The sequence below is a fragment of the Danio rerio genome, chromosome 3, assembly GCF_052040795.2.
Source record: "Danio rerio strain M-AB ecotype USA chromosome 3, GRCz13ab, whole genome shotgun sequence".
In the NCBI taxonomy this organism is placed as follows: domain Eukaryota; kingdom Metazoa; phylum Chordata; class Actinopteri; order Cypriniformes; family Danionidae; genus Danio; species Danio rerio.
In genome coordinates, this window is record NC_141023.1 from 17,072,501 (window position 1) to 17,099,661 (window position 27,161).

At 35.3% G+C, this 27,161-nt stretch overlaps 2 protein-coding genes across 11 annotated transcripts in view; both read left to right on the plus strand.

Annotated features, from left to right (window-relative positions):
- Positions 1-16,886, plus strand: part of dhx58 (DEXH (Asp-Glu-X-His) box polypeptide 58) — a 26,356-nt gene extending 9,470 nt beyond the window's left edge. Inside the window, exons 6-12 of one of the 3 annotated variants that reach the window (XM_087241915.1) lie at positions 52-184; positions 272-457; positions 4,691-4,938; positions 7,170-7,481; positions 10,358-10,548; positions 14,595-14,688; positions 14,930-16,886. In XM_087241915.1, the coding sequence (XP_087098041.1) occupies positions 52-184; positions 272-457; positions 4,691-4,938; positions 7,170-7,481; positions 10,358-10,548; positions 14,595-14,688; positions 14,930-15,121 (1,356 nt within the window). In that variant the 3' untranslated portion in view covers positions 15,122-16,886. 3 annotated transcript variants of the gene reach the window in all.
- A 164-nt stretch (positions 16,887-17,050) lies between these two features.
- znf385c (zinc finger protein 385C) overlaps positions 17,051-27,161 on the plus strand; it is a 259,074-nt gene continuing 248,963 nt past the window's right edge. For 4 of the 8 annotated variants that reach the window (XM_087244162.1, XM_087244165.1, XM_087244168.1 and 1 more), the window contains exons 1-2: positions 17,051-17,190; positions 21,984-22,069. In XM_087244162.1, the coding sequence (XP_087100288.1) occupies positions 22,024-22,069 (46 nt within the window). In that variant the 5' untranslated portion in view covers positions 17,051-17,190; positions 21,984-22,023. The remainder of the gene's footprint in view (positions 17,191-21,983; positions 22,070-27,161) is intronic. The other 4 variants (XM_087244163.1, XM_087244166.1, XM_087244169.1 and 1 more) reach the window with 1 other exon arrangement.

The window sequence follows — 27,161 nt, forward strand, 5'->3', positions numbered from 1 at the left end:
TGCTTGATCATTCAAGACCAATGTTTATGTATGTTTATTTGTGTGCAACAGGATCCATTTGGTGACCACTTGAAGTCAATGATGTTAATGATTCATGAGTTTATGCCAGCAACGGTGGGTAGCAGCCTGAGAGAACTAGGCACCCAGGAATATGAGGCTGATGTGGTGGAACTGGAGAAAGCAGGTTGGAGGTCATTTTTACTAGTTTGAATTTTACATTCAGAAATCTATGCAAAGTTTACTGGGTTTAATGGTGTGTTTTGTGTACTAGGTGTAAAAGTAAAGAACAGACTGATCGCTCAGTGCGCTTTGCATCTACGCAAATACAATGATGCCCTTCTCATTAATGACACCATTCGCATGGTGGATGCGTTCAGAGTGCTGGAAGAGTTTTACAATACAAGAAGCAGCAAGTTGCTGGATGGAACAGACATCTTTCTACAAGGACTTTTCGATGGTTTGTATGCTTTACTGTGCTGAATTTTTTTGAAGCAGGCTTGTTCAAACTCTGCCCCGGAGGACAAGTGTCCTGCAAAGTTTAGTTCCAACCCCAATCAGACACACCTGGGCTAGCTAATCAAGCTCTTACTAAGCTTTCTAGAAACATCCTTGCAGGTGTGTTAAGGCAAGGTGGAGTTAAAATCTGCTGGACACCGACCCTCCAGGACCAAGTTTGGAGACCCCTGTCTTAAAGTGACCATTTACCATTCAAAAAAATGATTCATGAACTCATGCTACACACCTGAAGGACTTTTATTTTTAGGTTATTCTGAAATGCCTCTGTACTAAAATTATATTTATGCTTTTTCTTATTTATTAATATAATTATTCAACTTACTATCCATAGTAGAAATATAATAGCTGCATATTCATTTATTCTAGCAATGTAATGCTACCTTGATGTGCTATCAGATAATTCCTACTTCCCACTCACAAGTGTTTGGTTGTCAGAAAGAATAAAATGTAGCATTCTATTCATTAACAAAAATATAAAAATGCTCTGTGCTAAATAGTTAAATGGTAGTTCACCCAAATATGAAAATTAAAATTTACCATTAAGCCAGGGGGTGCCAGCTACCAGGATTTATCAAAACATCTTATTTTCTGTTAAATAGAAGAAAGAAACTCAAATAAGTTTTGAAAAAGGGAAGAATAAGTAAAGGATTTGGTGTGAACTTGGGTGATCCTTTTAAATTTATGTCTAGGAAACATGTATTTTTGATAATAAGTGAAGGAAGGATCAATTTATGTTAGCAACAGGCTAATTTATGCTAGCAGCAGGCTAATTTACGCTAGCAACATGATAACTGTATTAATTAAAAAAAAACAAACAGTTGTGCTATAAAAATTTTAGCAATGCTATCCATGTGCTAAACATGCTATATCGACATGCCAAAACACTGTTAGCAGGGTGGTAATCTGTGGTCTAATCTTTTAAAAATATTTCTGACTCTGTTTTCTAAAACTGTTTTCCTCTATTTCTCTGTCTGTCTATCTATTTATCTATCCACAAGCTATTTCAAACTATCAGTCAGCCACAAATAAATCCTGGAAAACCATCCCTCACATCAAGAAGAGGAAGCAGATCTTCACCAACACTTTTGATAGTGTTGGTGTGGATCTGTTTACCTCGACTGGGGATGTTGATGGATGGTGGAAGGGATATTTTGAGGATCTCCTCAATCCCATGCCTTCCATTGAGGAAGCGGAGGTAGAGGACTCAAGGGTGGACTCGTCCATCACCCAATTTAAAGTTACTGAGGTCTTCAAGCTCCACAGTGGCAAGGCTGCGGGGGTGGATGAGATCTGCCCTGAGTACCTCAAGCCTCTGGATGTTGTGGGTTTGTCTTGTTTGACAAACCTCTATAACATTGTATGGAAGAGGTTGGGGACAGTGCCTTTGGACTGGGTAACTGGAGTGGTGGTGCCTCTTTTTAAGAAGGGCAACCTGAGGGTGTGTTCCAACTACAAGGGGATCATACTCCTCAACCTCTCCAGAAAAGTCTATGCCAGGGTACTAGAGAGGAGAATCTGGCTGATAGTAGAAACTTGGATTCAAGAGGTGCAATGCAGGTTTCATCTGGGCCATGGATCACTGAACCAGCTCTGTACCCCCAGAATGGTGCTCGAGGGTTGGTGGGAGTTTGCCCAACAAGTCCACATGTGCTTTGTAGACCTGGAGATGGTGTTAAACCCTATCACTCGTGGCCTTCTGTGGGGTGTGCACTGGGAGTATGGGGTTCGAGGCGCTCTGTTAAGGGCTGTCTGGTCTCTATATGAACAGAGCAGGAGTTTGGTTCACATTCTCGACAGAAAGTCAGACTTGTTGCTAGTGCATTCTGAACTCCAGCAGGGCTGCCCTTTGTCGCCAGTTCTGTTTATTATTTTTATGGACAGAATTTCTGGGTGCAGCCTGAGGCTGGAGGGGGTCCAGTTCGTGGGCTACAGGATTTCACCTCTGCTACTTGCAGATGATGTTGTCCTGTTGACTTCATTGGGCCTGGACCTTCAGAATGCATTAGAATGGTTTGTAGTCGAGAGTGACATGGCAGGGATGAAAATCAGCACCTTCAAGTCTGAGGCCATGGTGCTTGACCAAAAATGGATGGCTTGGCTTCTCCAGGTGGGAAGAGAGATCTTGCCTCAGGTGGAGGAGCTCAAGTATCTTGGGGTCTTGTTTGCAAGTGAGGGATTGATGGAACATGAGATTGACAAAGCGAAGGGTGCAAAAGTTGTGGTGAAGAATGAGCTGAGCCGAAAAGTGAAGCTCTTCATTTACCAGTCAATCTACATTCCAACTCTCACCTATGGTCATGAGCTTTGGCTCATGGTCAAAAGAACAAGATCTCGGATACAAGCTTCCTTCCACATTGAGAGGAACCAATCAAGGTGGCTTGGGCATCCGTTTCGGATGTGTCATGGACTTCCAGGCTGTTCTGGGCCATCCCACCAGCACAAGGTCATGGGGAAGACCCAGGAAACACTGGAAGGATTATGTCTCTTGACTTGCCTGGAAGCATTTGCTGGAGCAAGTGTCTGGGGAGAGGGAGGTCTGTACCTCTATTCTGAGACTGCTGCCCCCTTGGCTAGCCCCAGATAAGTGGTTGAGGATAGATGGATGGATGGATGGAAAATTTGGAATCAATTCCATCGAGAATCATTTGAGTCTTCTTTTCCGTTTTAAAAAACTTGAATAATTTGACTCTCTCTTGCTAATAATGATCAGATGTCACTTGCCAAAAATGATTAGAAATGCCTACATTTCCATATCCATTGTTCATTTATAGCTTTGTGTAATTTCTAACAGCTGGTTATGGTATGTCATGCTGAAATATTTTAATAACTGATTGTTAACACGTATTACCGATTATTACCTTTCATTCCTTTAGTTTAAGTTAATGGTGTTTAAGTTAACCAATGCATACTGTACCTTTGGCCTGTTTCCACTGAGCAGCACAGTTCAGTACACTACAATAAGCATTTATTTCTGTCGGTCAGTCAGTCAGTTAGTCAGTTGACAGCAGCCTCTGGTGGATTTATTTGAGAACAGCAGGCACGAATGGCACTCGCGAGAGAAATTTGGAGAGGGTGCTCACTGCAGAGCCATTTGAGGAGAGGTGAGCTCCAGAGAGGGGGAGCATGAGCTGTCGCTCCTCCTCCTGTAAGCTGTTTTAATGCGTACACCAACCCCACCCCTAACCCTACCCCCAGTGACATCACTCGTAGAAGAAATGCAAAAAAGGTGGAGCTCAAGCTTAAGCTCCCCTCTCTGGAGCTCACCTCTCCTCAAATGGCTCTGCAGCGAGCACCACTTGGAAATTTGAGATCTGAAAAAGCGTACACAGCGGCCTCCGGTGGATTTGTGAAAACAAAACTGCAAAAAAAAAAAGTAGCTCCTGGGACACATTTTGCTTTCTCCAGAAATGTATGTAGCGGTACGTTTTCAGAATGAGCCTGGGTTGTTTAAATTGGTGCGCTTCAGCAATGTATTGAAAGCAAGGTAAAGGGTTTTCTTATATTTGTTTAGAAGAAGTTCAACAGTGTATCGTTAAGTATACAGGATGGTTATTTCAGCATGCAATATGCTGTTTCGTTTTGACAATTGTACACATAGACATGATATGTTTGTGTGGCATGTACGCAATAAAAGTTATGTGCTTGATTGAGCATCCTTTTAGCTTATGTACTACTTTCGGGGTTTGAATAAGAAGCGAAAAATAAAAATAAATTCAGAATCATATCCATAGCTTTCAGTAATAAATCAGAACTGGACTAGATTCTAAATATTTTGATCAGCCCTAACTGTGAAGTTAAATTTAACATTGAGACTTTGAAATCACTGATTTCAAATTATTGTTTTAAATTAATGTAGACAAAATAGTATAAAATTTTAATAATCTTTATTAGTTATCTGACCAACATAAAGATATTTATTGTACTGAATTTTTAAAATGGACTTAATTCGACTTGATTCGTGCACAGGAAAACACTGTATCACTTTTTACTTAGTTTTTTGCTTAAATTTTGCATATATTCAGAAAATGTTATGACTGAACCATTTCTTAATGTGTGACCTATGCTCACAACAAACGTTTGTTATGTCATTTGCATTATTAGCTATCAGCTGGTAAAATATGAGTCACACTAATGATCACGAAGCTAATATATCTGCTCTTCTGTTTTTACTCAGAGAACAGTCTGGAGTTAAAACATCTGGCGTCGGACGCCCGATATGAAAACCCCAAACTAGCTCAACTGCAGAGCAGATTGCTGGAAGAGTTCCAAGACACTAATTCTCGTGGAATCATCTTCTCAAAGACACGCAGAGGCACGCATTGTCTGAATGACTGGGTGAAAACAAACCGTGAGCTGCAGAGGGTCAACATCACTGCTGGCATTCTGACCGGAGCCGGTAATGGCGCTAACAACATGACACAGGTACTGCTGGGCAAAACAATATGTCACAAATGCTGTATATGATATAAACTTGCTCAGGACCCCCAGGTACCTAAAAGTCTTAAAGCAAGACACAGGGGAATTAGGTTAAAAACAAGAACTAGTAAAAAAATTGCTAACTTTTTTTAATAATACCAAATTTTTTAAAATGTTATGTTTAAATATGAAAATAAAGCATCATTTTATGAAATGTAAGCTAATTTGCATACATTTATAGCATTAAAAATATGAACATTGCCTAAAGTCACTTTCAAAATTCTTATTCTTATTAAAAGACTAAATTATGTATGAACAAATCCCTCTGTAAAAACCTACTGTGAAGTTTGCTGTACTCTATGTACAGTAAGTGGCACCAAAGTGGAGATTTGTGGCTCAGTCGTAGGCCCACACGGAATCTGCGTGTGCAGAATTCCGCAGAATTCCACAGATTTTTAGCCCATCATAAATTCTGTTTATTTACTTGTGTAAATGTGTGTAAATTTATATTTATTCAGTTTTTAAATTAATTTCAGTAATATTATTGACTAATATTTATATGATTTATATACAATATAGTTTGTAAAGTAAAATTTTCTCTCCTTTAGTGGGTCTTAGTAGAAGACTTGCTTTGTTTAACATTGCAAACATTAAATATGTTAAATAAGTTAAAAATGTATTACTTTTTTATTTCATATATTTACGTTTTAGTTATGATACTCCCAAAATCATTCCGCATAAATTTGCTGATTTTTAACAAAATTCTGCGCAGAAATAGCAAAAAATTTCCCCGGATTCCGTCTGGCCCTACTCTGTGGTCATTTTGAAAAAACTACTTTTAACAATATGTATTTTCATTTAAATTAACAGACTTGAACAGATTGAAAAAGAGGGAAAATAAACACTTGTATTTTGGAATTTTTTTTTTTACATTAGACTGTAAAAACTTAAATAAATAAAAACTGTTTTTTTTTTTTACCAGCAATATCTTGCATTTGACATTTGGTTGAATTAACAGTTCTAGATTTTTGTTATTATTTTATTCGAGTTAAAAGGCAGCATAAAAAAATTACATATATATATATATATATATATATATATATATATATATATATATATATATATATATATATATATATATATATATATATATGATGTATAAATTATTAATGATAATATAATTGTATGAAAAAATTGTTACTAAATAACTTACTGAAGCCTCCTGCTTACAGTTTTGTGTTACTTTTTCACATTTTTTTTTATTCTGTCATGTTTAAATTTTGAGTGCAAAATCATTATTTTAAATGCTGTATTAAATACTTGCCACTTGAAACAAATCACTAGAAACATGTATTTTGTTGATAAGGACAGTTGATTGTCAACAGCTATAATATATATATATATATATATATATATATATATATATATATATATATATATATATATATATATATATATATATATATATATATATATATATATATATATAATTTTTTATCATTCAATTTAGTTTTTGGAGATTAGACCTAAAAAAGCAATAAGTATGTTAAACATACTGATAAAATGCTGTAGAATCTGGTGGTGAATATTGGCCCTTAATTAAATTAAATTCATTAATATTACTAATTTGAACTTTTGTCCACAGCCTAAAACAGTCAAAGTACCAATAAATGAGAAACACTCAGCCTAATATCATCTATTTATTGTTATTAAATTATGTCAATAATCAAATGAACAAAATCTTTTAAAATACTTCTACAGTGTTACTTTTTTATTTCTTCAGTCTGCAAAAAGGCATTTAAAAGCCTTAGATTTTGCTTTAAAAATATACACAATGCTCTAAAAGATGCACATTTTGTTAAAAAAAAAAGGACATCTAGTAGTGTTTATTGACCTGATTCTTAACTTACGAGTGGGTGACCTCCAGTCTCATCACTTCCATTGATTTCAGACGTTAAAACAACTTGTTAAGCTGCTTGATGTTGCAAACTGATATTTTCTTATTATAATTTTCCACTTTTTATGAATAGTTCATGAACACTTGTGAAGTAGTTTGATCGTTTTTTGCCGCTTGTTATTCCTAGTCAATGGTTAATCTTCTAAGTTCTAAAGTCTAGTTAAGTTGTAAAAGAATCGCAAAAGCAAACGCACTTGAAGGTCAACAAGAAGGGAAAAATATTCTGAATTTGGTCATAACTTGCTTCTCGTTTGTGTCTGCTTTATCTAATTGCTATTAGACTGAACAGAAGAGCGTCATCAGTCATTTTAGGCAAGGATACCTCAACCTCCTCATCTCCACCAGTGTAGCTGAGGAAGGACTGGATATTCCTGAATGCAACTTAGTTGTGCGTTACGGGCTGTTGACCAATGAAATCGCTCAGCAGCAGGCCAGCGGACGAGCTCGAGCCTCCAACAGTGTCTACTCTGTGGTGGCTGACGTAGGTGGACGGGAAGTGCGCAAAGAACTTGTCAATGAGTATCTAGAAGATCTCACCGCAAGAGCTATTGATGAAGTACAGCGCATGAGTCCTGTGGACTTCAGACACAAGGTTTGTGTTTGACTTTTTACTATTAAATCTGACTGTGTTTGTCATAGAATAGAAAAACTTAAAAGGATAATTCACCTAAAACTCACAAATCTGTCATCATTTACCCAAACATGAGTTTCTTTTTTCTGTTGAACACAAAAAGAAGTTTCTTTTGAATAGTGTTGGAAGCCTGTAACCATTGACTTCCATAGTATTTGTTTTTCCTACCATTTAAGTCAGTGGTTACCGGTTTCTAACATACTTCAGAATATCCATTTTGTGTTTAACAGAAAAGAGAAACTTCTTAAGCTTTGGAATCACGTGAGTAAACAGTGAGTACATTTTCATTTTTGAGTAAACTATATTTTTAAAGGTGTTTCACATATGAAATCTACTGTAAGTCTGTTGACAGATTAGAGTTCTTTGTTAGTATTACTCCCCAAGTCTAGGCGAAAACAACATGGGCATAATAAACGAAGAAAACAGATGTGTTGGGGTGGTGGATTTCCCAAACAAAACAAAAACTTAATGCAAAAAAATCCCTTTCGGTCGACAACCAAACTCGGACACTCAGTTGAGAGTATTTAAATAGATTTATTATAGGAAAAAGTAGTAAATATAAATGAGCATCTCTTCAGGATCTCCACTAGCCAAAATAACAAACAGAAGAATCTATAAAGTAAATGTACTAAATTACCTATAAATATTTAAAGAAAAATACAGGAAGCTTACCTTTCTCCCTAAACATAAACATAGTCAAAAGTAATCAAATAAATAGGCAGGCCACCCATACAAGCTGAAACTCTCAAAATAAGTTAACATATGAACAATGGTACAAAACTGATGTTGGTTGTCGGCTGGAGGGGTAAGAGAAATCCAGGAACTATACTCCCAGCACTGAACGCAGCACAAATAAGCTCCACGATTCCTGCCGGAAGCTCCTTTTTATTGACCTTATTCTAAAATGCGGAAGTGCGCCTGTTTTCACGATTGTCATAGAACTTCCGTTTCAGTCGATTATGGGAGAAATGACAAGGAATAATAAACGGCAAAAAACGGTCAAACTACTTGCTCTACAAACAAATGTTTGCATGACTATACAGACCAAGTAGAATAATATAACAAGAAAATATCAGTTTGCAACATCAAACAGCGAAACGAGCAGTTTTTAATGTCTAAAAATGAATGGAAGTGAATGAGACCAGAAGTCTCGTGCCAAAAAGATTCAAATGGCAGCGCCCACTCGTCGGTGGAGAATAAGGTCAATACAGGCATCTGAGACCAGCAGCCAATCAGAACTCGAGATCACGCCGGTATAAGAGCCTACAGGATAACAGAAAAAACAACAACAAGGCGGGACAAAAAAAAGACATGCAATACGCAATAATAAATAAATGAATAAACTTCATTTGTAACAGTTAGTTTGATTAAAATGTCTTGCATAAAGTGACCCTTTCATAGTAAATGAAGCAGTTATTTAATCCAACTGTAAAAATAACTCATAAAAGGTTTCCCTATAAATGCTGAAGACTCTTAAAAAGTCGTTAAAAAATGTATAAAATGAGATTTTAATTGAGATTTTTTGGCTTTTTTTAATATTTAGGAAAGGTTTAGGAGCCAGAACTCAAAATCGCAATAGCATTTTTTTGGGAACGCTGCCCACTAGGCTGTTTGTTTTCAGTGTTGCCAACTATTTTCATTGTAAGGTGCTAAGCTCTGCTCGAAAAGTCAGTAAATGTCGCTAGAATACGTCAGAGGTCAATTTGAAATATTACTGACGTAATCACGTTCTGCAATTTCTGCTTATTTAACAGCCTATGGTTAATAAAGGGGTATTTATTTTTGCACTATGCTTTACATATTCATGTCAACTTAATTAAATGTATTGTTGTTTGAATACAGCATATCAGTACAGATGTGTAGTGAATTTGCTGTAATCTCTTAGACGTAAACTCATAAACTGTAACTAAAATCTCTGTGGTTATAAACAAGAAAAAAATAAATGGTAAAATTAAATTGTTAAAGTTAAGACAAAAGAGAAGCAGATCAGCTTGACTGTACAAGGGAACTACCTCACACTCGCGGTGCTAAATCATTTGCTGTTGGTATGTAGTGAGGTGATCTGCTCTTTGGTTGCAGGTGTGAGAGATGACTGTATGGTACTGGGCCGCCTGTGGGTGCTCTGATGTGTGGGAGGAGAAGAGTAGGAACGATACATTACGGACAGATGAGAGTCTATAAAAAGTCGCTAGATTTGTTGTCAGTAAGTTGGCAACACTGTGCTGACAGATTTTTCTTATGGCTATAAAAAATGTATTTAAGTCTTATTTTTACTTTCAACGACTTACATCTGGAAACTTTTCATTTGGAAACTAATTACATTGTTTTTTTTTGTGTATAATATCTTTTCCGTTATAAGCAACACAGTTTTTTTTTAATCAAGATGTAAACGCAGCTCATTTCCCAACATAGTGGCATATGACATCACAAGTCTTAGCAGACTCCACCCACAGAGCACAGGCTCCACCCACTATTGTTCGGTCTCTCTGCATATATATTTGTGTTTTTCATTCATTCATTCATTTTATTTTCGGCTTAGTCCCTTTATAAATCAGGGGTCGCCAAAGCGGAATGAACCGCCAACGTGTCCTGCATATGTTTTACGCAGCAGATTTATTTTTAAGTCATATAAGTCATCTAATAAGCCCCAGCAACACACTTTTTTAGGGGTGTAGAACAAGATCATGCAGAATATGCACTTTATAAGTACTAATAAACTGCAAATATCTTAAAAATAGGCAAATAATAAGTTAATAGTGAGAATTGGCCTTTAAACTAAAGTGTTTCAAAAGCTTTCATTAGCTAAAAAAATGTTTTGTCTTTGTGCTCTCTTTCAGGTGTTTGAGCTCCAGAAAACAGCTGTGGTGATTCGGATGGAGGCTGAACGGAAGAGGGATGCGAAAAAGCAGCGCTATAGTCCAGGTCAGGTTCAGCTTCAGTGCAGAAGCTGCTTCGCTTCCGTCTGCAGCGGAGGAGACATCAGGAAGATCGAGAACTCGCACCATGTCAACGTTAACACTGAGTTTAAGTGAGTTAGTGCTCAGTACATGACACTCCTATGCACAACCCAAGCTCATTCTGGAAACGTAGCCCCGCGGACGTTTCTGGAGACCGCGATTTACGTGGCCGGAGGTACGTAAAGGCCGCGTTTAGTTTTTTTCGAGCGAACGCTGCGGGGCAGTGTGGCGCCGCTCCGCCCCTCCTCTTCGCGCTCGCCGGCCGACGGCTCGCCTCCGAGTGGAGGGCTTTCCCGATGCAATCAGTTTGTCCGCTTAGCTCACAGCGTTGCGTCGGCGGAGCGGAGGCCCCAGAAGAGGAGGAGCCGGCCGTGGTGGACGACGACCGGGATCGAGTCCGGGGAACAGCAGGTTCCGGAAATCAGGTAAGACGAAAAACGGAATCCGAAAAATAAGGGCGAGAACACGGCGGGATCCGAAAACGCGGTCGAAATCGAAGACGAGGGCTTTTGCTTTTTTTTTTCCGGACGGCTTTTGCGAACCGTCGCTCGGGTTTAGGGAAGGAGGAGGAGGAAGAGGAGGGCGGCCGAGTCGGCCAAGTCGGCCGAGTCAGCGGCTTTTCGCGCAAGAACGGCGCGGGCGAGAACGGCGCAGGCGAGAACGGCGCGGGCGAGAAAGGTGTGCGCTCCCGAGAGGCGCCCGAGACGCAAAAAAGCGCGCACAGCGGCCTCCAGCGGATCCGCGAAAACAAAAACTGCTCGAATACGTACCTCCCGGGACGTAAATCGCGGTCCGCAGAAACGTCCGCGGGGCTACGTTTCCACAATGAGCCCGGGTTGCCTATGCAGTAATCCTTACAAATGTGTAGCCATAATGAAATGTAATGTAAAATGGTAAAACTACTGAACTACTTAGTTATATTATATTATATTATATTATATTATATTATATTATATTATATTATATTATATTATATTATATTATATTATATTATACTAAATTATGGCAGGATTTTAATGGCTTCATTGTAATATACAATTGATATTTAGATATTTTCTACTTTTTACTATTTGGATGAAGAAATCTGTCTGTTTTACTTTTAATTTTTTTTACATTGTGGCAAATGTTGTCCAGTGAAACAATGTTTATGTTAAAAGATATGAAAACAAAAATAGCAAATGTAACCACATAGGCTACACTTCCTGTGCAAAAAATAAAGTGTTAAAATCACATGACTAACATTACAAGCTAAAAACAAACAAGTTTTTTTTAATGCATTAGTCAAATTTACAATACAATACAGTTATTTATATAATTCATATTCAACATATTGCTCAAATATTATATATATATTGCTTCGTACAGATTTAATACATTTGCCAATCTCTAACAAATGGCATCCAAATCTGTTTTTGCTAAACTGGTGTTGATGAAAATGGTTCATTAGTAATTGGATATTTGGATAATTGTTTATTAATATGAAGTTCAAAAGCTAAGCGTTTATTTGAAATAGAAATATTTAGCAAAAGTATAGCGACGTTTACTGTTATTTTTGATCAATTTAGTGCATTCTCTGTATTAGGGCTGCATGATATTGGAAAAATTTGACATTGCAATATTTTGTTTTTCAGCTAGCTATCTTGTGTTATGAATACAAATATTCCAGATAGCTTAAATAGCTCTAGTTGGAAAGAATTCATTCATTTAGATTGATTGGGATGATTTTGTATAGGAGTGAATCACACATAAATAAAAGCATAGATTAATAGGATAGAGCAAATATAAAAGGCATATAGACAAAAAAAGCATTATTTAATCATGCCTCACAACATTAATGTTCAGAAGTTGACTAATCAAATGTAAAAACACTGTGTAGTCTTTATTGTAAAAATAATTTATTCAAATAATGTTTATTAAACATTTAATAAACAAATGGTTCAATTCTGGAGTGACTCCACAAATATCATGGGCTCTATTTTGATGATCCAGGCGCAAAGTCCAAAGCGCAGGGCACAAAAGCATTAAGGGTGTGTCCGAATCCACTTTCGCTATTTTAACGATGGAAAAATACGATTTTGCACCGTGCTGCATGGTCTAACAGGGTTGTGTTTATTTTCTTAATAAGTTATAGGTGTGACTGGAGAATCAACCAATAAGAGTCTCATCTCCCACTTCCTTAAAGAGTCAGTTGTGTTGCGCTAGAGTGCATTTGCTATTTACATGGCGGACTTTGTAGGTGGAAAAACTGAACACTTCACAAGCGAGATAACAGTTAAACAGAGCGTCTGCAGCGTGAGAAGGAGCCTCCTCATTCTTTACTTTCACTTTCATTCTCGTAGATAAGGAAATATGTTGTACACACAGACATCCATTAGCCTATACATAATTAACATTGTTTGTTAAGCGCAAAGATTTGTTTCAAAACTATTTCTAAATTCAGTGTTAATTTCCAGCAAACAAATAAATGAACAATAATATCGAAGTGTGTTCAAAAAACTGAGTTATATCCAAACACACATGCTACTGTATGCCCCATATGGTCTAAAACCTGACAGGTGGAAAAATCGAAGCTTGTTTTTGATAAAAACAAATATAAATATGCATATAATAAATACTATTAATGATAAAAAGCAAATTGTCATGAATAAACTGAATAAGCCCCACGAGATGAAGAAGGCATGAAAGTATGGTTTTTATATTTATGTGGGCTAGAAAATAATAGTTTTTGTAATATTTTATTCCTTTAATTCTTTTTCATTCGTAAAGATATTCGCGTATTGCTGTACATCCTGTGTGCATTAAGCAATATGTGAGCAAGGTGCACAACTAACGCGCTCTGCGCTGGACTATGGACCTGTTCTCAGCTAGTCTATTGTGGTGTCTATTTTAGTTCCTCAAAATAGCAATGCGCCTCAACACATCTCCTTTTTCAGACCAGAATGCCTATGGGCGCACATATAAGCGCAAATGCATTTGCTATTTAAACAGCGTGAAAGTTAAATTATTAGCCTTTTCAGTCTTTTTTAAATATCTCCCAACTGATGTTGAACATGAACAAAAAAATCTTTACAGTATTTCCTAATTCCTACCATAATTTTTCATATTCAATAAAGCTTATTATTTTTAGATTGGCTGAAATTAAAGCAGTTTTTTTTATGTTTTAATCTTTTTAAAGTCAAGATTATTGAGCTCTTAACATTTTTTTGAATGCCTGAGAACAAACCACAGTTTTCCAATGACTTGCATTAACTTATTTAAATATTTAAATGTCACTTTAAGCTGAATACTATAGTATCTTGCAAAATAACCAGTAAAATAATATGTAATGTCATCATGGCAAAAGACAAAAGAAATTAGTTATTATATTAGTTATTTAAACTATTATGTCTAAAAATGCGTTGAAAACAGAACTTCAGAAAAATGTAGAAAAATGAAGGAATAAAACATGTACAGGAGGGCTAATCACTTTGACTTCAACTACTGTATATGTGTAATGAACATGCAAGATAATGTTTTCTCAAGTTAAAATGTAGCACATGAGATACAAATAAGTCATTAGTTCCATGCTCTGTGGAGCTAATAATATGCCAAAACAATCTGAATTGGACTTGTGTTCATTTGAATTATTGACAATTGTATTTTAATAAATCTGAATTTTTATATCCCATTAAAATTGTTTTGAATTTGAATTTAATTTGATTATTGATCATCTGAAATGTAAGACGACTGAATTTTTCAAGGCTGATTTTTTTTTTTAGACGTATTTTCAAACTTTTTTTGTGTTCTGAATTCTGCAGATATCCAGTTAGTAAAAATACAGTTTAAAAATTTCAAGATGAAGAAATTTAGAACTTTAAAATCAATGTTCTAAAATTTAAAACCAGAAATTCAGATTTTGAAATTCAGATTCAGCAGAGAGTAGGTCAGGGGTGATCAACAGGGAAGAGTAGATGATCAGCGAAAAGTCAAACTAAGAATGACATAAAAATTCCGATTTATTGAATTACAATTGTCAATAATTCAAATGAACACAATTCAAATTCTGATAGTTTTGGCATATTATTAGCTTCCAAATGTTCCAGAGGACATAAAACGATCATGTTTGTTTATTTTATAGAAATCACTATAAAGTTGGTGGCCAGGTGAATATGGAGAGGACCTTTGAAGACTGGGAGCCTGGACGGATTATCAGCTGCAGACGTTGTGGAGAGGTACAACCTCTTCAAACCAAATACAGATTAAATCACATATTACAGTATATTATTAAAGTAGCAGAAGACCTTAGACATTTCTTAATACTGAGAAAGCATCACTGTGTAAAAGATATGTCAGAATAGTTGGTGGTTCGTTGCACTGTGGCGACTCCTGATTAATAAGGGATTAAGCTGAAAAAAAATGAACGAATGAATGGAAGTCCTTAAAAATGCTGACCTACTTCCCTCTTTTTCTCAGGACTGGGGATTCGAGATTAAATTCAAGAAAGTGGCAATTCTCCCCTGTCTGAAAATAAAGAGCTTCTCCTTTAACACCCCTAAAGAAACAAAGCCTTACAAGAAGTGGAAGGATGTTGAGTTTCAGGTGACAGAGTTTGACTTTATTGAGTACATGAGCTGCCGTTTCCCTGACCTGGACTTGTCTGACTGATACAACAACTCCATACCACTGATTTAATTGAAATATGAAATAATATATATTCTGATTATGTTAATGCTCCGTCTTGGGTCTTCATGCATGTTGGTGACAGTAGTAGAAGCAGATAGATGGTTTTATTCAAAACTAGGGCTGTCACTTGATTTAAAAAATTAACTAAGTAATCACAGTTTTTTTGTAATTAATCATAATTAATCATGGAATGCTGTATTTATTACAGAAATAGAAACACAGGTATGTAAGTGCCATTTGAATTTCAAAATAATCAATGCCAATAACAAACAAAAATATTTCCATGTTGGATTCTAATTGGACTACAAAAAAATCCAAAATACAGGCATTGCAAATATAGAAAATGGAAAATGATAATAATAATATTGTATGATTAAGTATTGAATGCCAGCAACTGTACTCATTGTAAAGTTGAGTTGATGAACTTAATGCTTATTCTTTTTTTTTCTATGTGTCTTTATATTTTAACTATTTATTTTTTTAATAACATTCTTAAGGGTAACAGCCATCAGTGAAGAATAAATAGAGCTTAAACACTAGATTAAAACAATTTGGCCACTTTATAAGCCTATTATGTAGTCATCGGCGACACAGTGGCGCAGTAGGTAGTGCTGTCGCCTCACAGCAAAAAGGTTGCTGGGTCGCTGGTTCAAGCCTCTGCGTTTCTGTGTTGAGTTTGCATGTTCTCCTTGCATTCGCATGGGTTTCCTCCAGGTGTTCCGGTATCCCCCACAGCAATTGGGTTGGCTAAATTGTCCGTTGTGTGTGTGTGTGTGTGTGTGTGTGTGTGCGTGTGCGTGCGTGTGTGTGTGTGTGTGTGTGTGTGTGTGCGTGCGTGCGTGCATGCGTGCGTGCGTGTGTGTGTGTCTGTCTGTGAATGAGTGTGTGTGGATGTTTCCCAGTGATGGGTTGCAACTTTAAGGGCATCCGCTGCGTAAAAACGTGCTGGATGAGTTGATGGTTCATTCCGCTGTGGTGACCCTGGTTTAATAAATAAAGGGACTAAGCCGAAAAGAAAATGAATGAATGAATAAATTTAGTCATCATGATAAGTGATGATGCTTAATCTTCTAAATCGCCTCAAGATATTTTCGTTGTAGTATTTGATCTAGTGTTTAGCGCATTTTTTTTTTATATATATAGCGGCAGTGTAAACTTAGATCATAGAAAATATTAATTAACCTGATGGAAGGCTACACTGAAGCCTACACTGTCCTCACTTAAAACAAATGTGTGTGTACTGTATGTGTCAAATATATTTGTGTTACCTTTGATTTTATATTGTACTGTCCATATTTGGGATCAGAGCTGTGCTGCTGTCTCATTTTTAGTTGTTGTTTGACAATATTGTGCAATAATACTGTATGTCTGTAAATGCACTCCAGGCTAATAATAATGATAACTCTGACTGAGCTCTGGTCTCCACCGACAGTGCTTTCAGATTGTTGGTACATTTACATATATTCATTTAACAGATGCTTTTATCCTAAGTGACTCGCAAATGAGGAGAAATGTGAACGCACTTCAGGATCTGCGAGCCTTCATTTGCTTACTTGGTTCAGGTGTGTTTATATAGCTTGTTTTTCTGGGTAAGAAAAAAAGTGTAATTTGTGTCCTGACTCCTGTAAAACACTTTTACATTGCTACATGACATTACCACATGTGGTTCTGCTTGTAACATATATATTTTCTTTTATATATATATATATTCTTTTTAGTGTTTATAATAAAACGGCTAAGAGTTTTAGTTGTTGTGTTTTTTGTCCTTGTAAACGTTAAACTAGTGTATACTTCAAGTTTGATGTAATGTGTCTTGACGGATGTTTTGAGTCTGCCGCAAGATGGCGCCATACAATCTTTCATTCCTTCCGTCGATTAGTTATCATTTGCACCTGTGGTTTGGAATCCTTTGAACGCGGTCGCTGTTCAAGATATTTGGCTATGGTAAATGTGCCTTGTCTTTGTTAAAGTCATTAATCTACAGTTTTTCCTTCATTATGATGTGTGTTTGTATGTGCACACGAGTTCCAAACCAACTGGATGTCACTGAGGTCAGTTGTTGTTGTTCATTTGATAAAAGAAAAGGGCTAGCAGCCATCAGTTTTGAAATATTTAGTGTACATTGTTTCAAACTTAAGCATATAAATATTTCATAACTAATGACAAATTTCGAGCATTTGTTTTATTTTATGAAGAACTGCTGATATTGTTTACAAAATTACCAAAAAAAAATCGTTTAGAGGATTTGGTGCATAAAAATTCATCAAAAATCGTTTTCAGACATGTTTATATTAATATTTAGACAACGCTTTAACAATGCTTTGACTTCAGAAGAGTTCAGAAATCAATGATTAGAAAACATTGATTTTCTGACCTATTTAACAAAACAAAATACTGTAGTGATTTATTGTAAATGCTATAGTAAAATACTTTATTAATATATGTGGTGATTTTATAGTTGCTATGTATGTATGTATGCAACTATAGTAATGTATTTAGCCAATACTGTAAGTTTTCACTACAGTATTATGCTACAATCTACCACAGTTTACTGTAGTTAGAAATAAATAATACTATACTGATTGCAAAAATTGTTTAATCGTTGTAAGTAGCATCTGCAAATTAGAAATCGAACAAACTTTGACCCAATGTTGTCAGTTTGCTGTAGTAAAACCTTAATTATGCTACAGTATACATTACATTTGATTAGTTCACAAAGTGTAAAGCTACAGTATGATGTAGCATTCATTAACAAACGTTACTGCAATAACGTTATATTATAATACACTTTACTATAGAATGGTTAAAAACTCTAGTAAATTACCGTAGCATTTCACGTGGAATTGTTATTTTCTGGTGGAGTATACATGTGTGTGATTGCTATATTATTTTATTCATTGTATTTGAAATAATTAGGATCTGCTAATTAGAAGACGAACAAACTTTGACCAAATGTTGTGTGTTCATGTAATATTAGATGTAATGGAAGCAAAAGAGGGCCAGAGCAATAGGCCTGGGGTTGACATAAAGGGTAGTGTTGTGCCAGTGTGGTTTTGCATGGATCAGTGGCTCTGCAATGCCCACAGCACACATTTAAACACACACATAAAGCCTGCAGAATAAATCACAAACACATTCTGCTCGTTTACACAGACCGTAGCAAGGACTTTTAAAGTCAAAGCGAGAATTCTGACAGACAGGAAAAGCAGATGGACATACTTTTAATTTCAATCTGCCTTTTATTTATTTATTTTTATTCTGAGGGGGTGTTCACTTTAGCATGTCTATATAAATGTAAGTATGATGATAACTATAGTCTCCACACACAAATGAATGATAATATTCAGTTTATTAAAAATGGATCATATGTCATCTGTTACTTTTAAATAAAAAAAATATTCAATATTAAATTGGGTTATTCATAAGCTTTATTCCTCAAGTGATTTAAACTTGCTATGTTTAGTACCATTTAAAAAATACTTTTTGTTGCAATGTTAATGATATTGATACAGATACTGGTTATTTCCTATTTCTTATGGGGATTTTTTTTTTCTTATGTGCAATTTCTTTTTATTCATGGGCAGGATAAATAAATAACATTTAATGTAGTATAAAGTAAAATATGTAAGTAAATATGTAGTAAAATAAACAATTTATTTACTTAAATAACTGATCAAAACTCATTTACATTATTTATTATAATAAATACTATAACATAATATATTATAAATTAAAGATGAAGTTAATATATATATGTATGTGTGTGTGAAAAAAAATCACCCCATTACTTTGGGAGATCAAAAAAAAAAATATATATATATGGCTATATAAATATATATATATATATATATATATATATATATATATATATATATATATATATATATATATATATATATATTATTATTTTTTTTTCACAAACATCTTAAACCCATTAATTTTAATGGGTTTAAGCAGGTCATAAAAACTAAATATATAAAGACAGTTATTATATTAAATAATGCAGTATATTAGCATCCACACCATTTAATGATAATGCTCTGTTTACTAACAGCATCTCAGCTGCTTCAATAATGAACGCTCAGACATTTAATTTAAATGTCTGGATTCTGATTGGCTGCCAGTGTTCTTGTGGTTCAAAATGATTCCAAGCATATTCTGTCTATTTGTAGATAACGTGTAGCAGTATACAAAAATAGATCATAACAATAGTTATTGTTCTATGGTTATTGTAGAGGGTTTGCACCTAAAACAAGATTTCAACAGCGTGGATTCAACAACAGCGTGGATTGCTGTATTGTGTAGATGGTTAAAGTACTACTCAATATGATATTCTGCCTATTTATGCTATCTAAAGCATCTTAAAAACATGCGGTAGCGACTAAATGTAATGTAGAATGACTTGGTACAATAAAAAATGTTCAATTTAATTTAATAAATAAAATTTAAGGTAAGTGGTTGGTTGCAAACGATTTATTTGGGCTTAATTTAAACAAACAAATTAAGTTGAATGTTACTTAAATTAATTTGTTTAAATTTAGCCCATATAAATTGTTTGCAACAATTTTGCAAAAGTATTTTTTTTCAGTGGTATTTTGACCTACTGAATTTAATAGGTGGTTAAAGATAACAAGTTTAAGCTGTTTTTATTAGCATATTACCCTAATATTTCACTTGCGTGACTGGAAATCATAAGATCAAATATGAATGGTGTTTAGATTTTTGCAATGCAAATCCTGGATTTTTTTTTCTTAACTTTTTGTTTTTTAGTTGTTGTTCTCTCTGTCAATTCAATTTAAAAGTTTTATTGACCAAGATCAGTTGGTGTTTCTGTGTGGAGTTTGCATGTTCTCCCTGTGTTCGCGTGGGTTTCTTCCGGTTTCCCCCACAGTCCAAAGATATGCGGTATAGGTGAATTGGGTAGGATAAATTGTCCGTATTGTATGAGTGTGTGTGTGTGTGTGTGTGTGTGTGTGTGTGTGTGTGTGTGTGTGTGTGTGTGTGTGTGTGTGTGTGTGTGTGTGTGTGTGTGTGTGTGTGTGTGTGTGTGTGTGTGTGTGTGTGTGTGTGTGTGTGTGTGTGTGTGTGTGTGTGTGTGTGTGTGTGTGTGTGTGTGTGTGTGGATGTTTCCCAGAGATAGGTTGCGGCTGGAAGGGCATCCACTGCGTAAAAAATGTGCTGGATAAGTTGGTGGTTCATTCTGCTGTGGCTACCTTGGATTAATGAAGGGACTAAGCCGACAAGAAAATTAACGAATAAATGAATGTTCACTCCCCATACAAAATCATCCCAATCAATCCAAATGAATGACTTTCCAAATAGACATGTTTAAGTCATTTGGTGAAAATGTATATACAGTTGAAGTCAGAATTATTAACCCCCCTGTTTATTTTTTCCCACAATTTGTGTTTAATGGAGAAATTTTTTCAACACATTTCTAAACATAATAGTTTTAATAACTCATTTCTAATAACTAATTTATTTTATCTTTGCTATGATGACAGTATTTTATTAGATATTTGATAATATTTTATTAGATATTTTTAAGACACTTCTGTACAGCTTAAAGTGAAATTTAAAGGCTTAACTGTTAATTAGGTTAACTAGGCAGGTTAGGGCAATTAGGCAAGTTATTGTATAACAATGGTTTGTTCTGTAGATTATCAAAAAATATATAACTTAAAGGGGCTAATAATTTTCACCTTAAAATGGATTTTAAAAATTTAAAAACTACTTTTATTCTAGCCGAAATAAAACAAATAAGACCTTTACATAAGAATAAATATTATCAGGCATACTCTGAAAATTTCCATGCTCTGTTAAACATTATTTGGGAAATATTTAAAAAAGAAAAAAAAAGAAAAAATCAAAGGGGGCTAATAATTCTGACGTCAACTATATTGCAGAGAGAAAGTCTAGGTATTTCCAATATGGAGCAGCCCTATGAATAATAAATAAAATAGTATGTGATTTTATATAATACATATATTTATACAGAAAATAAAAAACAAACTATCAGAATTTTAATACAGACAGAAATAAAAGAGAAAAAAGAAACTGAAAGAGAAAAACATTAATATTAAAATATGATAAATTAAAACGGGCAACTGTACATTCATGCAGATGAACAGTCAATTATTTGGATCTTTCTCTCTCTTCTGTTTATTTGTTATAATTTTGGCAGTCTATGGTAGAGTATTTATTTTTTGTTTTGTTTTCTCCAGAGTGATTAAATCAGCTCAAAACATTACAATATTTTTTAAAATTACTAATATGAGTTACGTTTACATTGTTTACGCTATTCCCCCAATATGTCATTTGATGACAAGTTCATAGTCATTATAAACCCTGATAGTTTAATACGATATTTAATGTTTTTTCTCCAATAATGACAGCGCATTATCTTATTACGCAGCTTTTTACCAGATAAGGAAATAAATGGTCATTAGATGTAATATGACTGTGTGTAATGTTGCCAGGGGCAACAGTCTAATATACTTTCACAATAACGTAAAGTATACAATAGCCATAGCCAACCAATCAGAATCAAGCATTTCAGGGAGTCTTTTGTTGTCACATAGCTTAAACAGATTTTAGGGGGTAGTCTAGGTGAAAGACCCTGAATAGACTCTAGTAACAGCTATGGGTCAGAAATATAAAACAATACAGCATGTACGTAAGCACTCACGGTGCAGATGTTGGTGTGTGTAAGCCCTGGACTGGCTTTATCAGACAGGATTAATCATGTCTGCAGAGTTCATAGGTGTGTTTGGGTCTGTTTGTGTCTCTCTTTTTCTCTAGCTCATCCTCTGTGTATGTGTGTGTGTGTGTGTGTGCTCCATAGAGACCCAGGTGCAATATAGCTGATGAAGGGATAGAGATGGATGAATGGACTCTGCCAAGAAGACAAAACCAAAAATTCCTCCTGGCGTAAGTTTAAAATGACTCTGCACACATATAGAAACTGACAGACATTCCTGCTGGTCCAACAAAGAGTCTGTAATGGAAACCAAATGCTACGAAAGCTCCTACCCAATGGTTATGGTTACTTCAAACAGATTATAAAACAGCATAGCATGTAAATACAAACTTGTCTCATTAAGAGCATCTATATTCCCAAAATTCCTCTCCTCGTAGCTAAACATGGATTTTAATTAGGGAGACAAATGCCTTGTTTTTCTTGTGTGTGTCTAGCTTGTAAACCCAGTTCTTCCAGTCCATATTTATAACCATCTGACCACATGAACAATATGCTGTATATAGTTTAGTGTAAAAGGGGAGGATTGTAGCAGAGTGATTAAAGGACTGGATCACCCAAAAAGTTATGTCACTTATATTCTGCTTTTATTTCATGAAACACAATTGGAGAATATTAAAAAACATGTCTTTTTTTTAGAGCTAAGTGATATTTGGAGAGCCTAGAACAACAGCATAAAGCTGGTCCATAAGGCTTTCATGCTGTATTTTAAGGCTTTTTTAATATATTTTTATGATACATTTTAAGACTTTTGAAGTAAGAAAAAGTTGAGCTGGGCTTATAATCCCTGGCTGGAATACCACATGGGATGCTATTGGCAGTGGTGCTATTGAGACCAGCAGAGGGTGCTAAACCTGCAGTCTGTGTGGGTTCTAATTCCCCAGTATAGTGATGGTGACACTATACTGTCAGTGAGCATGTTAAACTTAGGACTCCGACTCTCTGTGGACATATATGGCTTATTGATTCCATCTTTGAGTTGCTGCCTAATGACTGGCTGATTAGATACTTGCATTATCAAGCAGTTGTACAGGTGTACCTAATAATGTGACAGTTGAGTAAACTGAAGTCATTATTAACATAAGCTGATTAGTGCTTTGCTTGTTGAATAAAATAATAAAAAATACAATAAAATAACATGTAAAAAAAATTTAAATTAAAAATAGAGTACAAAGTGTCAAATAAAAAGTTCTGATGAGCTAGATGGAGCTAAAAATCCTTTTTATTTATTAATAATAATCAAAGTCATAAATAATCATAAGTAATAATAATAAAGTTGCTGCAAGAAATTGCTCTTATGGACCTGTTAACTTGGATTTCAAATGTCCCTCATCTAGAAATTTGTCTATATGCTTTCATATGCACCTTGTGAAGTTGGATGTCTTTCCTTTTAAAAGTCTTGCTACAAGATTCAGAAATCAGCAAAAAAATTACACACATATGTATGTATGTATGTATGTATGTATATATATATATATATATATATATATATATATATATATATATATATATATATATATATATATATACACATACATGGTCATTCTTGCGTGTAGCTCCTTTTAAAAGGGAGAGTTCACTGTTCAAAAATGATATGATTAATTCTATAACCTGTTTGAGATTCTTTCTACTGTTGAAAATGTTTTGAAAAATGCTTGTGGCGGGAACCCTTTGACTTTCATTGTATTCTTTTCATACTATGGAAGCTAGCAGCATTCTTCAAAATATCTTATTTTGTGTTTAACAGAAGATAGAAACTCATAAAGGACGTAAAACTATGAGGGTGAATGAATTATGTAATTTTAGTTTTTTGGGTGAACTATCCCTTTAAGTGTGCTGAAATCGAGGAGCGCAGCAATAATTTGGAGTTTATGCTGTCTTCGATTTCAGCACACTTAAAGGGATAGTTCACCCAAAAAAACTTAAAATTACATATTTCATTCTCCCTCATAGTTTTACATCCTTTAAAAGTCTTCTATTAAACACAAAATAAGATATTTTGAAGAATGCTGGTAGTATGGAAATAGCATCCCAATTTGCATACTTCTACTACGCCCTAAAAGTATGTAGTTTTTTGGGAAGGAAAAATATATACTTTTGAGTGTGTAGCAGAAAAGTATGCAAGCTTTGGGACATACAACCTTGTTAACAGATCGTTGTAAGCAACATAGTTACAGTATGAACCACATATTTGATGAATCACAATTTTGTCATATTTACTGTAGTTTTCTACCTCATTTGTTGAAGCAGCAGCAGCAGGTTAATCTGCCATCCAAGAGTCTTTCACGCAGGGAAATCTCCTCAGGTCTTTGGATAATTATGTATTTAGAGGTTGATATCCAAAAACGTCTTTATGTAAGTTCATTATTGTTGTTGCAGATGAAATATAACACACAAAACGCGATTCAAATATTTTCCAGTTGGCTATATATTAATTAACAGTCATACAAACATTATTACAGAAGCCTCTTTACTTGACGATTGGTCTCGTGCGTCTACCATGTTTATAGTTTATTTACACATTTTACCCACATTTGTAGTTCTCATTGAATTCACGTCCAACGCGCAATGTACTTTCAGCAACATCAGCAGTTGGAGTATGGATGGTTCTAGACCTAAAATTGACTGGAAATAACCATCCGGAAACCTTTAGCATACTCTTTTCATAACATACTACGACTTGGGACATACTAATTCTGTTTTTAAATACTATTTAGGGTGGATAGTATGTGAATGGGGACGCAGCAAGTTATAAGAAGAAAACCATTCATTATTTAGATAAAAAAAGAAATTAAATTGTAAGAGTTAATATACGATAGTCAACATTTGAAGTGGATCAAAAATGTTTTTCAAAATTGTCCTAAGACAGGAATCGGTGTTGTTGAACATATTCTATTTTTAAATACTATTTAGGGTGGATAGTAATTGGACAATTCTGATGAATGTTAAATGAATCTTTTGATCCACTTCAAATGTTGACTACTGTATAGGCTATAGCACCTCCTTAAGTTTTACAAAGCCAAATTAATCAGAAACGGGTCTCTGCTTTTTTAAAATCTATTCTGGAGCCGTGACATTCCTCACTTTGCACTTTTATGAAATACATAACAACATAACATAATCCATTTTGAGCTGACTATAAAAGCCAGGAAAAGAACACAACTCAAGCGGAGTCGTTCATTTTTCTTCGGTTATATCAGTCGATCCATCTCTCCTTCAGTTTTTCAGTCTGTCCTGTTCTCTTTGTCTCCCTCCCCTCCTCCTCCTCCTCCATTTGTCTACCTCTCCCAGGCTCCTATGAAAAACAGCCCGTCAATCTTGTTTTCTTTTATTCTGCCCATTCTGTAGTTAATAGGCTCCTATTTTCTGTGCTTAGAAGCTGTGTATTAATGATCCCAGGTAGATTGGGCTGTTTTTCCCCCACAATGCTGAACAAGCTCCCCCCCAAAAAAAGACTGAACAGTGTGTGTGTGGACTGTATTTGTGCGTGTGCAAAAGAGAGACTGAATGGATGTGTTGACTCTCTACAGATAGCCAGTAAAAGACAAGGAAATTGGCCCAAATGGGGTATGGGTAATTTCACATCTGCTGTGTTCAATCAACCTCTATCTGGCTTTTGTGCAGGCCAGCTCTTCACAAACAGGCAGGTGTGTGTTAGCATGCACGTTTTTGACTGTGTGTGTTTGAGAGAAAAGGAGAGATTGCTAAGCACTAGACAGTGTGTCATACTGGAAAACAAAGCTCTTAGTGATTTAGTTTATATTTGGACAACACAGTCTATCCAAGGCACATTCACATTGTGTCTAGGTTGACGACGTAAGCTGAGTTTGAACATTTAGTCTTTTGCGATTTGAAAATGTGTGAGAAGAATTGATTTTGTGCCCTTAGGGTGGATTGTTTTGTGAAAGGATGCACAACATGAAGCCTAGGATAAGATAACTGGACTTGCAAGATGGATTTTTGTGAATTGAAAAAAGAATTGCAGAACAAGCATTTATTATTTTCTCTGAAGATCCCACACTTGGTTGCTTTGAATCATAAAATTTCAATGAATACTTTGCCAAAAGAACTAATGCTTCTGTTCAACAAGGGTAAATTAAATAAATTAGAGCTGGGCGATGACAAAATCTCGTAATTCAATGTAAATCATCTCATATACTGATAACGACGATATATATCACGATATGGTACCTTTTTCTGTAAATTCAATTTATTAATTCATTCCTTTTCCTTCAGCTTAGTCCCTGATTTATCAGGGGTCGCCACTACTTAAAGGGCCATGAAACCCCCCTGTTTCAGCAGGGTGTTTTCACCTGACACAAAAGTCAGAAAAGTGGGTGTGTCTAGCTCTGTTTAGGCGGGAGTGTTTTGGGAGGGAAAGACGGAAGGATTTGAATAAAAATAGGAGTTTTCATTTGGGCACGTGCTGATTTTCAAAAACAAACACAGGCGCAGGGGAGGAAGACAGTGACTGTGTTTAATGACCGTGAAATGTTTGTTACCGCATGTCGTATGAGAGGAAAAAACCTCTGCATTTCTCGGTAACTCAGATGCACTCGGTAGGACAGAAAGCCGTGTGTGTGTAGACTATCCTGTCACAAAATGCGATGAAAATTAAACACGCCGGTCGGTAATAGTTTGCTTGCAGTCTTCACGTTTACACTCAGAGAGCAGCGTTTACAGCAGATCTTTCAGTCCATATTATTGTAGTGATATTAACGTAAACTAAGTAACTTAGAAATCATTCTGACTAAGGTTTGTCTTTAAACACTGAAAGAGTATTGCTGACCATACTGAATGAACAAAGAAAGGGCACTGATCGCACACACTTACCAAATCTGTAGAGACAGGACAATCAACACCAACTAGAGCTGCGTCTTTTTTAAAAGGAGACGAGCAGCAAATCTGGATTTCACAATTTTCAGATGTGAAAAGCTCAGGAGTAAAAACACTGATCCATACGTGAGTCCAGCTGCGCTCTCATAGAGGGAAAATGAAAACAAAACCTTCACTGCAGCACATTATAAAAGCATAACTGACGACCCGTATCTCCAAACAATTCTTATTCTTTTCCCACTTCTTTCTGCACCAACTTGTTGTTTCTCTGCCATCTGAACACTGTTTCAAGTACAAACAGTCTTTGAAGCTAGCATACAAATTAAGGAAGTTGCACCGCATACACAATAGAGCGCCATTTTGCGCTCTTGAGCCATTTTGAGCAGTTTTTCTTGCAGAATAGTGTCCAGGTCACTATGTAAATGTTTT